This window comes from Saitoella complicata (genome assembly GCF_001661265.1).
Source record: "Saitoella complicata NRRL Y-17804 unplaced genomic scaffold SAICOscaffold_12, whole genome shotgun sequence".
Lineage (NCBI taxonomy): Eukaryota > Fungi > Ascomycota > Saitoellomycetes > Saitoellales > Saitoellaceae > Saitoella > Saitoella complicata.
This window is the reverse complement of record NW_017567003.1, coordinates 221069-236743: the sequence shown is the minus strand read 5'-3', so window position 1 is coordinate 236743 and position 15675 is coordinate 221069. Positions and strand designations below refer to the sequence as shown.

Here is a 15675-nt window from a genome sequence, read left to right as displayed (position 1 = left end):
CAGTAGCAGTAACTCTAATATTCGTTACGATATCACATCGTCTCAGTTCTCCCTTCCCCTGATACTCTGGTTTGCCGTTACACTGAAGTGCTCGAGGTGTAAGTCTCCACGCATACACCCCACGGTCAAAGCTGGTCAAGATCAATGGGTAACGTAGACGCACTATGACCCTTGAAAGCAACATCGAAATCAAACATACAGACCCAGTCAGTCTTGATTATGTTCGTGTGAATGTGCAGCCAGAGAGTTCGCCTTATCGATAACATCCCACGTACGTCGACTGTATGCAGTACGCATACACCCGCAACAAACACTCACCCAAGCCCATCCGAACATCAGCATCAACAATCCACATCGTCTCTCACCAGAAAGCTTTCACCAGGTTCAGTCGCAGTACAACTGACGCATAGACACCACAAATGGCCCCCGCAACGGCTGCGAACACCAAGCTGTCACCACCCTTGTCTTCCTTATCCTCCATCCTCACAGTACGTGGACCGAAGGTGTTGCGACCAGGTTGCATCGTTGCTAACTACGCTCACGTATAGGCATCCTCCCACGCCCACGCCCACCCCAACCCCATAAGCTTCGACTCCACCCCCTCCACGAAACTCGATCTGCGGAAACTGCATTCAGCACTTGCCGCGAACGAGCAAAAGATGGTGCAGACTCAGAAGGTGAGCACTCATAATGGTTAGAGGAGTAAAGGGCTAATTGTATGGGAGTAGACGCTTGAAGGGTTGTTTTTGACGTCGAATCGGTTGAGGGTTGGGGTTGAGGTGTCGAGGGGTGCGTTGCAGGGGGTTGTGCCGAGGGTTAGGTCGGCGGTTGAGCCTTATACCGTGAGGAATTGATGCGATGACCGCGTTCGGGTCGGGGCGAGTTCATGGAGGACAACCCGGGTTGAACATTGCAATGTCGTGGAAAGGGTGGCGAGATGGAGATACATATACCCAGGATATATACCGGCATGCACTAGGGGAGGAATTTGAACAAAGAGACATAGAATAGATATCGTTTTTTCAAGCTACGAAAGTGTACAAGATAATCCAGATAACGCCCAAACCCAACTTTTCGTCCTTCACCTAATGCTTATCCAGGCGGCAACATGGACGCATCAACAACATCATTGACCTGCTCCGCCTTCTCTTTGTTCGCCTCATCAACGCTAACCATACTCGTCCTCGGCAAGGCCATCATTCCACTACGCGCAGACTCCAAGATACCGAAGGGGGACATGAGCTTCATGAAGGCGTCAAGACGGGTGGGTTTGGCACAGAGCTCGACGATACAGGAGTCGTTTGAGATATCGACGACCTTTCCGCCGAATTGGTTGGCGAGGGTGGTGATAGCTTGGAGATGCTCGTGCTTTTGTCGAAGAGCCTGGGAGGGAGCGAGGGAGGCGGGGTGGTACTCGTTGTACTTTCCACTCTCGCTACCGTCTTCGGTTGCTTCGAATTCGCCTGCAGAGAGGGCTTCTTCGTACATCTCCTGGTGGTGGGCCAAGAGTTCGTGGAAGTGCTCAGGACCCAAGATCGAGACCTTTGCAAGGAGGAGCTCGCGCTCGACGATTGCGGCGCGGGTGTAGTCCAACACTGCCCACACGGGGACCAAGTCCTCGAGTTGACGACGGGCTTGCTCGACAACGGCGTCTTTTCCGCGAAGAACGATGGTCATACGAGATAAATCCGCAACCTCGGTGTTACAAACCACGAGGGAGTCGATATTGAAACCTCTAGCAGCCAAAATACCCGACACACGGCTCAATACTCCTGGCTCGTTCTGGACGAGACAGTTGAGGATGTGGCGTTGGGGACGGGTTACGTCGATGGGGACTTGGCCGTAGAGGTGGACGATGTTGGTTACGGCCTCGGAGGGGGACCATGAGGGGGGATCGATCTTGGGGAGGGGTGGGGGGCGGGAACGGCGGTGGAGGGCTTTGTAGGCGATTGCGGAGGTTGCGTCACGGGAGTTGTGACGAACCTGCTGGACAATCGGGGTGGTACACTTGGCCTGGACAAAGTCATGGAGGTTAGCTGTGTGATCTGGAGAGAAGGAATCCCCACGGCGGAGGGGAGAAGGGGAGACGAACCGAGGCACGCATAGCCTGGCCGAACAGGAGTGCTGATCTGGAGTTCATTGTCGTCCGGGTTCGCTGGGTAAGGAGCGACGGTGTTCCGGAGTTTTTGGAGGTGCTGGGCGTATTTACTGTGTGGAGCTGCCGACCCTTGCCGAAATTCGGACGAGTCGCACGGAGTAGTGAAGAGGTCCCGGAGAGTATGATCTGACGTCGCAGATAGTATTTTTTAAATCAAAGAAGCAAAGAGACCGACGGATCATCCCCTCTGTGTATGACAACGTCTGGGTGGACCCTGGCTTATGCCGTCTTCAGCATGCAATGCTCATCCCAGTAACGTCGACGTACCGGTAGCACTTTCTCGACAATTTCAAAACGACGACCATGTCTGACGATCGCAAGAGGAAGCTCGACGATCCAGTCGACGTTCAGTCTACATTTACCAAGATCAGAAAGCCAGACACTCCTGAGGGCCGCCGGAGCGAAACACCCAATGGCAACAAGGAGGATGCTGCTGCGAAGGCTGCCGCTGCAGGTGGGGATATTCTACGTGATCTTCATCGTGCTCTGCTGACGTTGTTTCCACAGCTGCCAGAATCAACGCCATGCTTGCTGCTAAGGCTCCCGAGGCTTCCAAATCTGCTGACGCTGCTGCGGGTGAAGAGAAGAAGCCCGCCGCGGAGAGACCCAAGGACATCTATGTGCAAGACGACGACTATATCAAGGACATCGAAATCAATGACTTGAGGAACCGCTACCTCCTTACCAAAGGATCCACACAATCAGAGGTAATACTTGGACTACTGACAAGACTTGCTATCTTGAACTAGGCTCAGAATATTGATGCTGATGCTCAATTTAGCACTTGATCACCCTGTTGGTGTCGTGACTCGCTGACCTTTTCTCTTCTTCTTACAGATTAAACAAAAGACCGGAGCCGGTACGAGAATCACCCGACGCTTTTTATTGACGAGAATGGCAGCTTACGCATGATTTTTTCTCGTGTTACAGATGTCACCACCCGTGGAAAGTACTATCCCGATAAATCGATGGCGACCGAACGCGACCCGCCGCTTTACCTCCATATTACCAGCCGAACCCGTGAAGGACTTGAGCAGGCGATTGAGGAGGTGAACCAGTTGATGAACACGGAGCTCCCGAGTCTTATCGACGAGAGACGTTTGAGACGCTTTGGGCCGAGACCGGATGAGCCCGGAGTTGAGCGGGACGAGTTTGGAAGGGTGAGTGATCATCTCTGTTCCCTGTCATGAGTTTGGCTGACACGATTTAGCGCAAATGGCCGGAGGAGAAGGTGTACATCGGTATGGAGTCTATGCCCGGATTCAATGTCCGCGCACAGGTCGTGGGTCCACAGGTGACATCGTCGGAAAAGCTTCATTGATTCTTTGCTAACATTGTCACAGGGTGCCTACGTCAAACACATCCAAGGCGAAACCCGCATGCGCGTTCAAATCAAAGGTCAAGGCTCCGGCTTCATCGAACAAGCCATCGGCCGCGAAGCCGACGAACCCATGTTCCTCCACATCACCGGCCCGGACGCACAAGGCGTCCAACGCGCAAAAGAGATGTGCGAGGACCTCCTCAAAACTGTGAAGGATGCGTACGAACAGCACAAACTCCAGCCTCGTCAGCAGTATAATGACCGTGGTCATGGAGGTGGACGGGATTATAACCGTCAACACAGCCAGGGCCAGAGCCAGAGCCAGGGGTATGGAACACCCGGTGCGAGCTCGGCTTCGCCGGCGCCGAGTGCGGCCGCTGGGGGTGCAAGTGGTGCTGCGGATCCGTATGCAGCGTATGCTAATGGGCAGGACCCGTATGCTGCGTATGGAGGCTACCAGGCGTATATGGCGTACTATTACCAATACTACGCTGCTGCTCAGCAACAAGCCGCGGCAGGCGGTGCTCCTGGTGCTGAAGGTGCCACTGCTGGTGCTGCGACGGGTGCTGGGGCAGGTCAGGATTATGCCGCTGCTTATGCTGCTTACTACCAACAGCAGGCCGCTGCTGCCAGTCCTCAGCCTCCTGCTCCAGGTGGTGCTCCTGGTGCTCCCCCTGCTCCCGGTACGGATTCGCAGCCTCCTCCACCGCCTCCGGGTGCGGCACCTGGTACGGGCAGCTACGGTGCTGTGCCGCCTCCGCCGGGGTTGTAAGTGGACGAGGTAGATGTACTTGCGAAGAACCAGCTTGGCATTTGGTATAACAACGGTAAAAACAAAAGTGAAAGCTATATAGCTATAACAACCTTGAACGGAAAAAAGATTGACTCCCATCCCAAACACGCGTACGTCTGCTCTCTAGATCTCAATTTAGTACCCACCCAAAGCCTGCCTACTCGACGGCCTCCCCGGCTGCTGCTGCTGGCCCTGCCCAGCATTACCCCCAGCACTACTCTCCTTCAACGCCAACAACTGCTTCGCCCTGAACCCCTCATAGTGCACCTCCCTCGTAGTATCAATCAAATCATACAAATGCGTAACCATCAAGAAATTCCTCAAATACACAAACTCGCAATGCCTCTCATCCTCGACATCGATGACGCCCCACCGCGTACGGCGACCACGGATGAGTTTTTGTGGGTGGGAGGGGTGCGGGAAGGAGGATGAGGCGCCGATTACGCAGAATGGGATTAGGGAGTGGATTTGGTGGTTGATGGCCGAGTCGTCGTCGGTCATGAAGGGTGCTGAGTATGGGTAGAGGTTGATACCGTATTTCTGGAAGTCTGAGCGGATCTGTATGGCAGAATTTTCGTTAGCAGACTCAGAAGAGGATGCGATTGCAATTTCCACACCAGTTCTTTGACTTCTGCGCGTTCTTCGAGGGTGAGGGAGTCGGATTTGGCGATGACGGGGACGACGTTGACCACGTCCGCTAACTTTTTGAGGACCATCACGTCGAGCTCGCTCAAGCCTCTTCCACCCCTCGGCTTCACGAAATACAAACAACAATGAATCCTGTTCGCACTTATTAGCATTTACACGATGTGTTTGTATCTATGAGTACGGACCTCGTATCCCTGATCCGACTCTCCCTCTGCGCCGTCAACTCCTTCCTCAAAAACGCCGAATGCTGGTCCTTGATGTACTTCACAATCGGATCCCAACACCGGTCATTGTTGATCGTGTCCGCGAACCCAGGCGTATCCGTAATCGAGAGATGAAGACGCACGGGGCCTTCGGTTAGGGTGTGGGTTGTGGTGGATATGGAGGTTGTTTGCGGGATTGGGGTTGTAGGGAGGGTGCGGCCGGTAGAGGAAAGGAGGGAGGCGTTAAAGAGGGTGTTGATGAAGGTGGATTTGCCGAGGCCGGATTGGCCTGTAAGGGAGCGTGTGAGTTTTGAGGTTCTTTCTTGGCAAGTAGGAAAAGGGGGAATATGCGTACCGACTACCATGATGTTGAATTCGAAGCCGCGTTGGAGCATGCGCTTTTGGATTTGGTCTGTGATGGTCTGGAAACCGACATAGCCGCCCAAGGGAACCGACGGTGCTTGCTGTTCAACATGGTTAATACCGCGCATACACTCCCAGGAAACAGCATTTACCTCGTTCTCAATAGAGAAGGAGCCAGCGGGCCTTGGAGAAAGAGGAGCGACAGATGCCATCGTGTTGAATTGTTCCGGGGTCTGGTGTCGTGTTCCGTCTCCCTGGCAGTCGCTCACCCAGCACACGCCGCATTAGTGCCTCCGAGCCAAAAAGTCCACAGCGCGCCGCTCAGCAGCATCCACCCGAGAAACGACGCACAATGGCCTCCCTCTCCCTGCCTCTCCTCAGACCGTCCGCACCACTCTCCCTCCGAACGGGCCTTGGCCTCGGCCTCGCCTCCCTCCTTCCCCGGATATCCATCCGCATCGCCGTGCCAGCACCCCTCCTCGGCATCTGGGACTCCATCTTCCGTGCCGCTCCCAAGAAGAAGACTTCCCACTCGAGGAAGAGGATGAGGCAGGCGACAAAGTACTTGAGAGATAACTTGGGTCTTAATCGGTGCCCGTCGTGTGGGATGGTGAAGAGGGCGCATACTTTGTGTACGCCTTGTTATGGAGATATTAAGAAGGTGTGGAAGGGGAAGGTTCCGGAGTTCAACGACCCTTCTGCGTAAGGGATGTGTTGTTGGTGACAGAGAAGGCAAAGTTTAGGTGGACTGAAAAACTTTTGGGCGACGATATGGCCATGAAGGGAGACTTTGGTGAAGGAAAGACATACAAACGTCAAGCATGAGCAAGGATCACGAGACATGGAGAGGTTTGAAGCATGCTTTTCTGTTTTGATTTTGATTTATGATTGGGAAGTCATTGCTCCGGCTGGAAAGCCGTCGAGCTTGAAGAAGGAATACGAGGAATACATATGGTACATCAAACGTCCACCACCCACACCCATGCACCCGTGCTTCCCGGAAAATGACAGACAGATGTTACGACGTGTAACCCATCCAATAGAAGCCTGAACCATCCTCCTTATCTCCTTAAAGAAGTCGGTTATCTGCCGGTGCTGCGGAGTCATCTGGAGCCGCCTGCAGCAGCTGCACTCGCCTTCGCGCTAAACTTTTGGGATTTTCCTCGGGGAACACCGAAGCAACACACGGCTGGCAAACAGTAGCAAAAAAGCCGTCAACAGCATGTGTGTAAGTGATCTGTCGCTGCGAAGGTCGGGGAATGGTTGATTGATGATGTTGTTCAGGGTATTTTCTGTGTGCACCGCTATCAGGGCGATATCCAGGCTTTCAAGCCTGAGGCTTTGCAGTTGTCGAAGTCGTACGTATACCCAGGCGTCGCTTGTCACCGAGGACCTTTGATTCGAATTGTGTACTAACATTCGTTTCACAGTCTCCGTCACCGCGGTCCCGACTGGTCCGGCAACATCACCAAGCTCGACACAATCATGTGCCACGAACGTCTCGCAATCTGCGGTGTCGACACCGGCGCCCAACCCCTCCAAAACACCGACGGCTCCATCATCCTCGCCGTCAACGGCGAAATCTACAACCACCGCGCCCTCCGCGCCAAATACGCCGACTACGACTTCAAGACCCACTCAGACTGCGAGGTGATCATTCCCTTGTACCTCGAGCACGGCGTCGATGCGCCCAAGTTCTTGGATGGGATGTTTTCGTTTGTGTTGCATGATGTGAAGAAGAACAAGGTTATCGCTGCGAGGGATCCGATTGGTATCACGACTTTGTATCAGGGATTTAACTCGAAGGCGGAGGAGACTTCGTACTTTGCGTCTGAGTTGAAGGCGTTGCACCCCGTTTGCGACAAGATTATTGCGTTCCCTCCTGGTCATGTTTACGACTCTGAGACCAAGGAGACTCGCCGTTACTTCGAGCCTTCGTGGTGGGATGCGGAGAAGATCCCTTCCACCCCCGTCGACTACCAGTTGTTGCGCGAGACCTTGGAGGCTGCGGTCAGGAAGAGGTTGATGTCCGAGGTTCCCTACGGTGTGTTGTTGTCCGGTGGTCTCGACTCCTCCCTCATCGCTGCTATCGCCGCACGGGAAACCGAGCGTGTCCAGAACGCTCAGTTGCAGAAGAACAAGTTCACCGAGGATGGTTTGGTTGGTGGTGCGCAGAAGGATGGAACTGCCGATTTGGCGTCTTTGGATGAGGAGGCTACGCTTGCTGCTTGGCCTCGTCTTCACTCTTTCTCTGTTGGGTTGCCTGGGGCTCCTGATTTGATTGCGGCAAGGGGTGTTGCGGAGTACCTTGGTACCGCTCACCACGAGCACACTTTCACCGTCGAGGAGGGTATTGACGCGTTGCAGGATGTTATCTACCACCTCGAGACCTACGATGTCACTACCATCCGTGCTTCTACCCCCATGTACCTTCTGTCAAGAAAGATCAAGGCTCAGGGTGTCAAGATGGTCTTGTCCGGTGAGGGATCTGATGAGATTTTCGGTGGATACCTTTACTTTCACGCTGCCCCCAACTCTGATGAGTTCCACAAGGAGTGTGTCGCTCGTGTCAAGAACTTGCACTTGGCTGATTGCTTGCGTGCTAACAAATCTACCATGGCTTGGGGTCTTGAGGCTCGTGTGCCTTTCTTGGACAAGCAGTTCTTGGAGGTCGCCATGAACGTTGATCCTAAGGAGAAGCTGTTCACCAAGGAGCGTATGGAGAAGTACATCATCCGTAAGGCCTTCGACACCTCGGATGACCCATCAGCCAAGCCATACCTTCCCCACAACATCTTGTGGCGCCAGAAGGAGCAGTTCTCCGATGGTGTTGGATACTCCTGGATCGATGCCCTCAAGGACACCGCGGAGAAGATGGTTACGGACGAGCAGTTGGCCAACCCTAAGCCCGAGTGGAAGGACGATGTTCCCCAGACCAAGGAGGCTTATTGGTACAGATGCATGTTCGACAACGTCTTCCCACAACAATGTGCGGAGAGTGTCATGAGGTGGATTCCGAAGAGCGAGTGGGGTGTTCCTTCTGACCCGTCTGGTCGTGCGCAGAAGGTCCATGACCAGGCTTACCAGGGTGGAGCTAAGCAGGAGTAAGATGGTAAAACGATAGGTTGATATGGGATCTATGGTACTATAGCTATAGAGTTTAGGGAGTAGAGAAACAGATGATGGTAATATGATGTTGACATGCTGGATTGGATCTGTTTTGAGCAATTCTGCCTCCCTTCCATGCGCTCCGGGATTATCCGAGGAGGGTCATAGACGACGAACCAGCGAGCCAGGAGAGCTGGAAAGAGACAGAGAATGCAAATGTGATCCAAAACTCGAGATGAACAGCAGCCTCCGATCCCAGCCCTCTCCATCCGCGACGTCACTGCTGCCGTCTGGAGAGTTCCGGAGGATCCAAGCGCGGCACTAGAGACCAGAATGGCGCAGAGCCAAACTTTTGACCCAACGACTGCTCAGCGAGGAGATCACGCAAAACCAAATACCCACTCAAGCAATCCAAATTCGCAATGGCCTTCCAGCCCGTTCCCGTTCCCTTCTCCGACCTCACCAAGTTGTCTAACGACCTCTTGACCAAGGACTTCCCTCTCCCTGGTACGTGAATGCGCCCTTTTCCCCATGTAGTCCCCCTGTTGTGATCGCGAGATCTCCGGGGGGATTTCGCGATTTTCGCGTCAATGCGGTTCAATTGGGTTTACTAACATTGGATTTGTAGGTACCACCCTCGAGGTCAAGACTGCTGCCTCCAACGGTGTCCTCTTCACCGTCAAGGGTACCCAGGACACCAAAGGTGCCATCGCTGGTAACTTCGAGGGCAAGTACGCCGACCGCGTTAACGGCCTCACCCTTACCCAGGGCTGGTCCACCGCCAACCTCTTGACCACCAAGGTCGAGCTCGACAACCACATCACCAAGGGCCTCAAGATCGATGCCCTTACTTCCTTCCAGCCTGAGACTGGTGCCCGCTCCGCTAAGCTTTTCGCTGCCTACAAGCAGCCCGCTTTCCACGGTCGCACCAACGTTGACGTCTTCAAGGGTCCTACCTTCGAGGCTGATGCCGTTGTTGGCCACGATGGTTTCTTGGCTGGTGCTCAGGTCGGTTACGACGTCCAGTCTGGCCGTATCACCCGCTACGCTGCCGGTGCCGGTTACTCCGCCGTCGACTACACCGTCGGTGTCCAGGCTTTGAACAACCTCTCCATCTTCCAGGCTTCTTACTACCACAAGGTCAACGCCTTCGTCGAGGCTGGTGGTCGCGCTACCTGGGCTGCCAAGGAGCCTTCTTCTGCTGTTTCCCTCGAAGTTGGTGGAAAGTACGTTTTGGACCCTTTCACCTCCGTTAAGGCCAAGATCAACAACTCTGGTATTGCTGGTCTTTCCTACACTCAGATCATCCGCCCCGGTGTTACCGTCGGTCTTGGTGCCTCCATTGACACCCAGCGTCTCACTGAGGCTGGTCAGGCCCACAAGCTCGGTCTCTCCGTTACCTTCTCCGGATAAGTTTTGGGTGACGTTGTTGAGTACGATTAGACTTGGGGATGGGCTTTGGGGCGTGGCTGTGGTTAATGCTTTCCTTTCCTTTTTCCGTTTTCTAGTTGTAACAGTATCAGTATGGACGGTGTCGTGTACGAATAAAAATGTTAAAAGGATATTTTGATCCCTTAACCCCGATTCCTGATACCCTATAGTATCCTCTTCGACGTTAAATGGCCCAGCCATAACGACCATCATATCTTGTTCAATACGCCATATCCCGTCAATGTGCCCAACCGTCCTTGTCCCACCCCAAGTCCGTACCCGCTCACCTGTCCTGGGCCGTAGCCCCCAAAAACTGCCCAAACATTATGATCCCCGTAAACCCCCAAAAAAAAACTAGAGGCCTCCTTAGCGAATGATTAACCCGCCGACTATGCGCCAGATCCCTCTCTTTTTGCCGTGCGTAGCGTCGCGCGTCTTCAGCTTTGTATCGGGCTACGTAGGCTGCTTGGGCTACTGGGGACCAGTGCGGGTTGTGGGTGTTGTAGCCGGTAAAGTTGTGGCCGGGGTGTGTGGAGTTGTAGTAGCTGGATTGGGGGTGTGGGTGGGAGTTGTTGGAGCTGTAGGGGTTGTGGCCGGTGTAGGATGGTGGTGGGCCTTGTGGTCTTGTTCGTCGGCGACTCAGGCCACTCGGTTGTCTATGCCCCGTCGGATGCCCATATCCTGTAGGACCATCCGAACTTTGTCCTAGTAGTGATCGGTCATAGTCTCGCCGTTTCTGGTCGGAACGGAGGACGGAGTATGCTTCAGTTACTTCGACGAATTTCGATTTCGCCGCTGCATCGTCGGGGTTTCGATCCGGATGGTACTTTTTGGAGAGTTCATAGAAACGGCGTTTGATCTCACGAGGGGTCGAGTCTCGGCGGACATTCAACGTCTCGTAGTGATTATGTGATGGAAGGGATTGATGAAAGCGTCTTCGAGAGAGACCGCTGATGGCCGGAGCTGATCTGATGGTTCTCACAGCCTGCAGTCTCATGGCGAATGTTGAAGGCGAGTTTGGAGTCCTCTGGTCATGGATGATGATGAACCTTGGAAAACGTACGTGGTGACGCAGTAAAGCGGGCCCCCCTACTGGGGACCTGAATGTTGGCTGCATCCGATTGCTGGAATTTTAGGATTGTACGATACGATACGAGCTTCTTGAAGAGCACTGAAAATGACTCCGGACATTGACGAGGTTCAGGAGAAGCTCAACGGGGCTACGGGTGTGTTCGTTTCGGCTTTGGATCATGGGGCTCTGCGCTGACTCGGCCTCACAGTTCAGGATGGCAAGGAATTGGCTGATCCCGCCGTGAAGGAGGCCGTTCAGAGTACGTTCTCCGGCAGACTAGTATTTAACTGGATACTAATTCCTTTAAAGATGGTGAGAAAGCTCCTGAAGGCGAAGCCCCCAAAGAGAGCGCCGACAACGAAGACGACAACTCCGACGACGACGAAGACGAAGGCGCCGCCAACGGCTCCTCAGAAGGCGCCAAGAAAAAGAAGAAGAAGAAGAAGCCCAAGAAGAAGAAGGCCGGCACCAAGCAAACCGAACCCCCGCGCACCGGACTCTCCAAGCTCTTCCCATCCGGTACTTACCCAGAGGGCGAGATCTGCGAATACACTCATGAGGAAAACACATACCGTACCACCTCCGAGGAGAAGAGACACCTGGAACGTCTGGAATCCGACACGTATAATGACTTGCGTCGTGCAGCGGAGGTCCACAGACAAGTCCGCCACTACGCCCAAAAATCAATCAAACCCGGCATGTCCATGATCGAAATCACCGAACTCATCGAAAACGGAACTCGTGCCCTCTCCGAAGAAAACGGTCTCAAGTCTGGTGTCGGATTCCCGACAGGTGTTTCGTTGAACAACGTCGCAGCACACTATACCCCGAACGCCGGAGATCCCACGCTGCTTCAGCAGAACGATATCATGAAAGTCGATTTCGGCGTCCACGTGAACGGTCGTATCATCGATTCCGCGTTTACTATGTCATTCGATGAGTCTGGAACTTACGACCCCCTCCTCAAAGCCGTAAAGGAAGCAACCAACACCGGAATCAGGGAAGCGGGTATCGATGTTCGCTTGAACGATATCGGCGCCGCAATCCAAGAAGTCATGGAATCCTACGAAGTCACTCTCCCCAACGGAAAGACCGAACAAGTCAAATGTATCAGAAACCTCAACGGACACAACATTAATCCGTACGAGATTCATGGCGGAAAGAGCGTACCGATCGTGGCGAACGGTGACATGACAAGAATGGAAGAAGGCGAATCCTTCGCAATCGAAACCTTCGGCTCCACAGGTCGCGGCTTCGTCCGCGAAGAAGGTGAATGCTCCCACTACATGCGCAAAGTCGACGCTCCCCGCGTTGGACTCCGTCTCCCACGTGCCAAGACTTTGTTGGCCACAATCAACCAGCAATTCGGAACGCTTCCATTTTGTAGAAGGTATTTGGATCGTGCGGGTGAGAGCAAGTATTTGGTTGCGTTGAATAGTTTGGTTAGGGAGGGTGTTGTGCAGGATTATCCCCCGCTTGTGGATGTGAAGGGGTGTCAGACTGCGCAGTATGAGCATACGATCTTTTTGAGGCCGACGGTGAAGGAGGTTATCTCGAGGGGTGATGATTACTAGGGGTTGAACCTCTTATGGTTATGGGTATCACGATCCTTAGGTAGACACGAATATGAAAGCATTACCAAATGTCAAGCTGGTTCTTCGCAATTGTATCTCTCTTTTCTATGCTCCCAATCTTCAATGGGTATAGTACCGCTTAGGCAGCCAAACAGAACTCCTCGACCTCCTTGTATGCCTTCTCCAAATCATCATTAATAACAACCTTGTCATGTGCTCCAGGCTCCTTCGCATACTCCATCTCCCCTTTCGCAGCCTCCAATCTCTTCTGCACACTCTCCTCACTCTCCGTTCCCCTCCCCCTCAACCTTCTCTCCAACTCCTCCAAGCTTGGTGGCGCAATAAACAAAAACCTTGCATTCAAATCAGTTGCCTTGACACTCTTCACACCCTGCATATCGATATCCAAAATACACGTCTTCCCACTCTTCTCCGCCACGGCGGCGACGGAAGCAACACTTGTCCCATAGCAGTTTCCAGAGAACTCAGCGTGCTCGATAAACCCGTTCTCATCGATGAGGGTTTGGAACTCAGTGCGGGAAACGTAATGGTAGTCTACATCCCGAGTTTCGCCGGCGCGAGGGGCACGGGTTGTGTGGGAAATTGAGAAGCCAAATTTGGTGGGGTGGGCGGCCATGAGACGTTTGAGGATGGTGGATTTGCCGGTTCCTGTGGACAATGGTTAGTCAATGGCCGAGGGTGGGTGTGCCAAGAGGCAATTTGGGATCTGAAACGTACCAGAAGGACCGGAAATGACGATGGGACGAGAAGCGGTAGAGGACATTCTGGTAGAGATAGACGTCTGGAGTAAAGAGGGGATAAGACGGCTTCTGCAGCTGAGCGGTGTGGTGGAGAAAAGTCGCATTTAAGGTTTCGGCGGTTCGTAAATTCGAAGTACATCAGGGGTAAACACAGAAAACGGTGATCGTGGTTTTGAAAACGATTTGATCTGCATCAATTTGGGGATGTAGCTCATCTGGTAGAGCGCTCGCTTAGCATGCGAGAGGTACTGGGTTCGACTCCCAGCTTCTCCACACCTTTTTCTGCGTTGTTTTGCCCACCCTCGAGTCCATAGTTGGCTGGCAAACAGTCGTGGAATGTCCTGAATGGCGAGCGGGCATGGACTGGGGGCTAATAGGTTATGTCAAGGTGTTGTTGTTACGCACGCGAGAAGGCCCGGTACCGGTGCCCCGTGGGACAAATCTTCCTTTTACGTTGTCGATGACTCAATGCACAAGATGGGAGATATATCTACAGCTTCGACCACGTTTCGAGCTGCCAGTATAGATATAGTCGACATGATGTTCAGCCCTTGATCACGGCATGCCGTGAAGATCCGTCATGGTCGTCCTGGTCTCCAAGACACGTCGAGAGCTCTTGGCCAGTGTAATTGCAAGCATACAGTGCTCAACCCACAAGGGCTTCCGTCATTGTCTGGTCCTTCGCACAGCCTCTTCATGACGACACATAAGCTTCACCGTGTTTCCCTACCTCCGCGGTGACAGATGTCCGGTTACCTTCACGCGCGCGGCTTCGTACATACCCTAGCCCCGACCTTAATTCTGCCAATGACGCAAAAGCTACGCAAAAGCTACGCAAGACCCCTCGACGCGTAGGATTTATCAGTAGATCGATCCAGTCTTAAGTGCTGGAACTCCTCGAAATTTCGATGGCATCAAGAACTGGACAAAGATTTGTGCGTACACTCATCAATTCGACCAGCTATAGAACAGGGCTTGCCACTCGTACTTTCACGCCTGTTTACAGATACAGTTACAATCACAACTTGAACTTTCAGCGTCAGTTTTCGAATACATTTGCAAGATACAGCATGTCTTCCGAGCAGGACAAGAATCACTCTAAGGAGACCTACGACCTTGACGCTCTCTTCGGCGTTCATGACCTTACCGCAGTCATCACCGGCGGTGGTACAGGAAGTATGTGTCGCATCCACTTTGTACAAGAATAAAAGCTGACGAGGACATGTACAGTTGGCCTCATGTGTACCCTCGCTCTCGCCCACAACGGTGCTCGCGTCTTCATTATGTCCCACAAGGAAGATGACGTGAAGAAAGCCGCAGATGAGTGGAACCCGAAGGTAAAGGGAGAGATCATTCCTATTGTGTGTGATGTCTCGGACAAGAAGTCTCTCGAGGAGGCGGTGAAGGAGGTCGAGAAGACGTCCCCATACATTGACTTGTTGGTCAACAACGCCGGCATAACTGGTCCTGAAGCGAACCTCGAAACGTCAAAGGACCACGCACCCCACAAAGCCGACGCGAATAACGTCGAAGAAATGCAGAAGCATCTCTGGGAGAAGGAGGAACCCAAAGGCTGGCACATGACGTTCCAGATCAACACCATCGGTGTTTACTTCACCACCGTCGCATTCCTCCGCCTCCTCGCAAAAGGCAAGAAAAACTCCTCAAACTCCAACGACCACACTGGCACCGGCCGCAAAGGCTCCGTGATCAACATCTCCTCCATGTCTGCCATCACCAAGAAAGCGCAAGACCACTTCGCTTATAACGCCTCCAAAGCCGCAACACTCCACCTCACAAAGATGATGGCACAGGAATTCAGTGGATTGGGAATCAGGATTAACACCATCGCGCCTGGTGTCGTGCCGACTGAGATGAGTGAGGCCACGGAGGATGAGGTTGAGGAGATGAAGTTGCCGGCGGGGAGGTTGGCGGATGAGAGGGATATGGCAGGCGCGTTGTTGTATTTGGTGGGGAGAGCTGGGGAGTACATTAATGGGCAGGCCATTGTCGTGGATGGTGGATTCTTGTTGACGAACCCATAGAGTCACGACGTCGTCCAGATAATATGAGAAGTGCACGATAGGTAATGACCAAAATACCTTAGCATTTGGCATGTCGATCAGAGGCTCAGGTTGACAGGCGTTCCGTGCACCCATTACAATCAATCGATAGGCAAACTTTAGGTCCGGAGGGTGAAGTATTGTACATATGCAAGAAATGAACTGGCGAACTTTACCCCC

General features: G+C 53.2%; 11 protein-coding genes and 1 non-coding gene across 12 annotated transcripts; 8 read left to right on the top strand and 4 right to left on the bottom strand.

Moving 5' to 3' along the window:
- Positions 1-419: 419 nt before the first annotated feature.
- Positions 420-854, top strand: SAICODRAFT_7565 (uncharacterized protein; the record flags this gene model as incomplete). Its single annotated transcript, XM_019170991.1, has 3 exons — positions 420-488; positions 549-677; positions 729-854. The coding sequence occupies 3 exons, from the start codon at positions 420-422 to the stop codon at positions 852-854; spliced, it is 324 nt and encodes a 107-aa protein (XP_019024077.1).
- A 238-nt stretch (positions 855-1092) lies between these two features.
- Positions 1093-2192, bottom strand: SAICODRAFT_92661 (acetolactate synthase small subunit mitochondrial precursor; the record flags this gene model as incomplete). Its single annotated transcript, XM_019171824.1, has 2 exons — positions 2093-2192; positions 1093-2013 (listed from the first exon to the last, which is right to left on the bottom strand). The coding sequence occupies exons 1-2, from the start codon at positions 2138-2140 to the stop codon at positions 1093-1095; spliced, it is 969 nt and encodes a 322-aa protein (XP_019024076.1). The 5' UTR covers positions 2141-2192.
- A 269-nt stretch (positions 2193-2461) lies between these two features.
- On the top strand, positions 2462-4251 carry SAICODRAFT_35222 (uncharacterized protein; the record flags this gene model as incomplete). Its single annotated transcript, XM_019168410.1, has 6 exons — positions 2462-2612; positions 2666-2865; positions 2996-3017; positions 3089-3318; positions 3369-3452; positions 3502-4251. The coding sequence occupies 6 exons, from the start codon at positions 2462-2464 to the stop codon at positions 4249-4251; spliced, it is 1437 nt and encodes a 478-aa protein (XP_019024075.1).
- A 36-nt stretch (positions 4252-4287) lies between these two features.
- SAICODRAFT_65794 (cell division/GTP binding protein) lies at positions 4288-5732 on the bottom strand. The gene is made up of 5 exons (XM_019170177.1): positions 5639-5732; positions 5479-5587; positions 5106-5412; positions 4890-5052; positions 4288-4830 (listed from the first exon to the last, which is right to left on the bottom strand). The coding sequence occupies exons 1-5, from the start codon at positions 5696-5698 to the stop codon at positions 4408-4410; spliced, it is 1062 nt and encodes a 353-aa protein (XP_019024074.1). The 5' UTR covers positions 5699-5732; the 3' UTR covers positions 4288-4407.
- Positions 5733-5805: 73 nt separating this feature from the next.
- SAICODRAFT_30388 (uncharacterized protein) lies at positions 5806-6365 on the top strand. Its single transcript, XM_019167660.1, has one exon. The coding sequence runs from the start codon at positions 5839-5841 to the stop codon at positions 6190-6192; it is 354 nt and encodes a 117-aa protein (XP_019024073.1). The 5' UTR covers positions 5806-5838; the 3' UTR covers positions 6193-6365.
- Positions 6366-6708: 343 nt separating this feature from the next.
- SAICODRAFT_7560 (asparagine synthetase) lies at positions 6709-8594 on the top strand (the record flags this gene model as incomplete). The annotated part of the gene is made up of 3 exons (XM_019170990.1): positions 6709-6714; positions 6771-6844; positions 6917-8594. The coding sequence occupies 3 exons, from the start codon at positions 6709-6711 to the stop codon at positions 8592-8594; spliced, it is 1758 nt and encodes a 585-aa protein (XP_019024072.1).
- A 166-nt stretch (positions 8595-8760) lies between these two features.
- Positions 8761-10007, top strand: SAICODRAFT_92648 (uncharacterized protein; the record flags this gene model as incomplete). Its single annotated transcript, XM_019171823.1, has 2 exons — positions 8761-9101; positions 9223-10007. The coding sequence occupies exons 1-2, from the start codon at positions 9017-9019 to the stop codon at positions 10005-10007; spliced, it is 870 nt and encodes a 289-aa protein (XP_019024071.1). The 5' UTR covers positions 8761-9016.
- A 209-nt stretch (positions 10008-10216) lies between these two features.
- SAICODRAFT_30387 (DnaJ-domain-containing protein) lies at positions 10217-11091 on the bottom strand. Its single transcript, XM_019167659.1, has one exon. The coding sequence runs from the start codon at positions 11020-11022 to the stop codon at positions 10309-10311; it is 714 nt and encodes a 237-aa protein (XP_019024070.1). The 5' UTR covers positions 11023-11091; the 3' UTR covers positions 10217-10308.
- Positions 11092-11178: 87 nt separating this feature from the next.
- Positions 11179-12671, top strand: SAICODRAFT_19322 (peptidase M24A, methionine aminopeptidase; the record flags this gene model as incomplete). The annotated part of the gene is made up of 3 exons (XM_019166076.1): positions 11179-11251; positions 11306-11356; positions 11407-12671. Exons 1-3 carry the CDS (start codon positions 11203-11205, stop codon positions 12669-12671), a joined length of 1365 nt encoding a protein of 454 aa, XP_019024069.1. The 5' UTR covers positions 11179-11202.
- A 139-nt stretch (positions 12672-12810) lies between these two features.
- Positions 12811-13455, bottom strand: SAICODRAFT_25474 (guanylate kinase; the record flags this gene model as incomplete). Its single annotated transcript, XM_019166863.1, has 2 exons — positions 12811-13340; positions 13410-13455. The coding sequence occupies 2 exons, from the start codon at positions 13453-13455 to the stop codon at positions 12811-12813; spliced, it is 576 nt and encodes a 191-aa protein (XP_019024068.1).
- Positions 13456-13632: 177 nt separating this feature from the next.
- On the top strand, positions 13633-13705 carry SAICODRAFT_t74. Its single transcript has one exon. It is a non-coding gene; the product is annotated as a tRNA-Ala (tRNA).
- A 797-nt stretch (positions 13706-14502) lies between these two features.
- On the top strand, positions 14503-15477 carry SAICODRAFT_56942 (short-chain dehydrogenase; the record flags this gene model as incomplete). The annotated part of the gene is made up of 2 exons (XM_019169496.1): positions 14503-14608; positions 14663-15477. 2 exons carry the CDS (start codon positions 14503-14505, stop codon positions 15475-15477), a joined length of 921 nt encoding a protein of 306 aa, XP_019024067.1.
- Between the last annotated feature and the right edge of the window lie 198 nt (positions 15478-15675).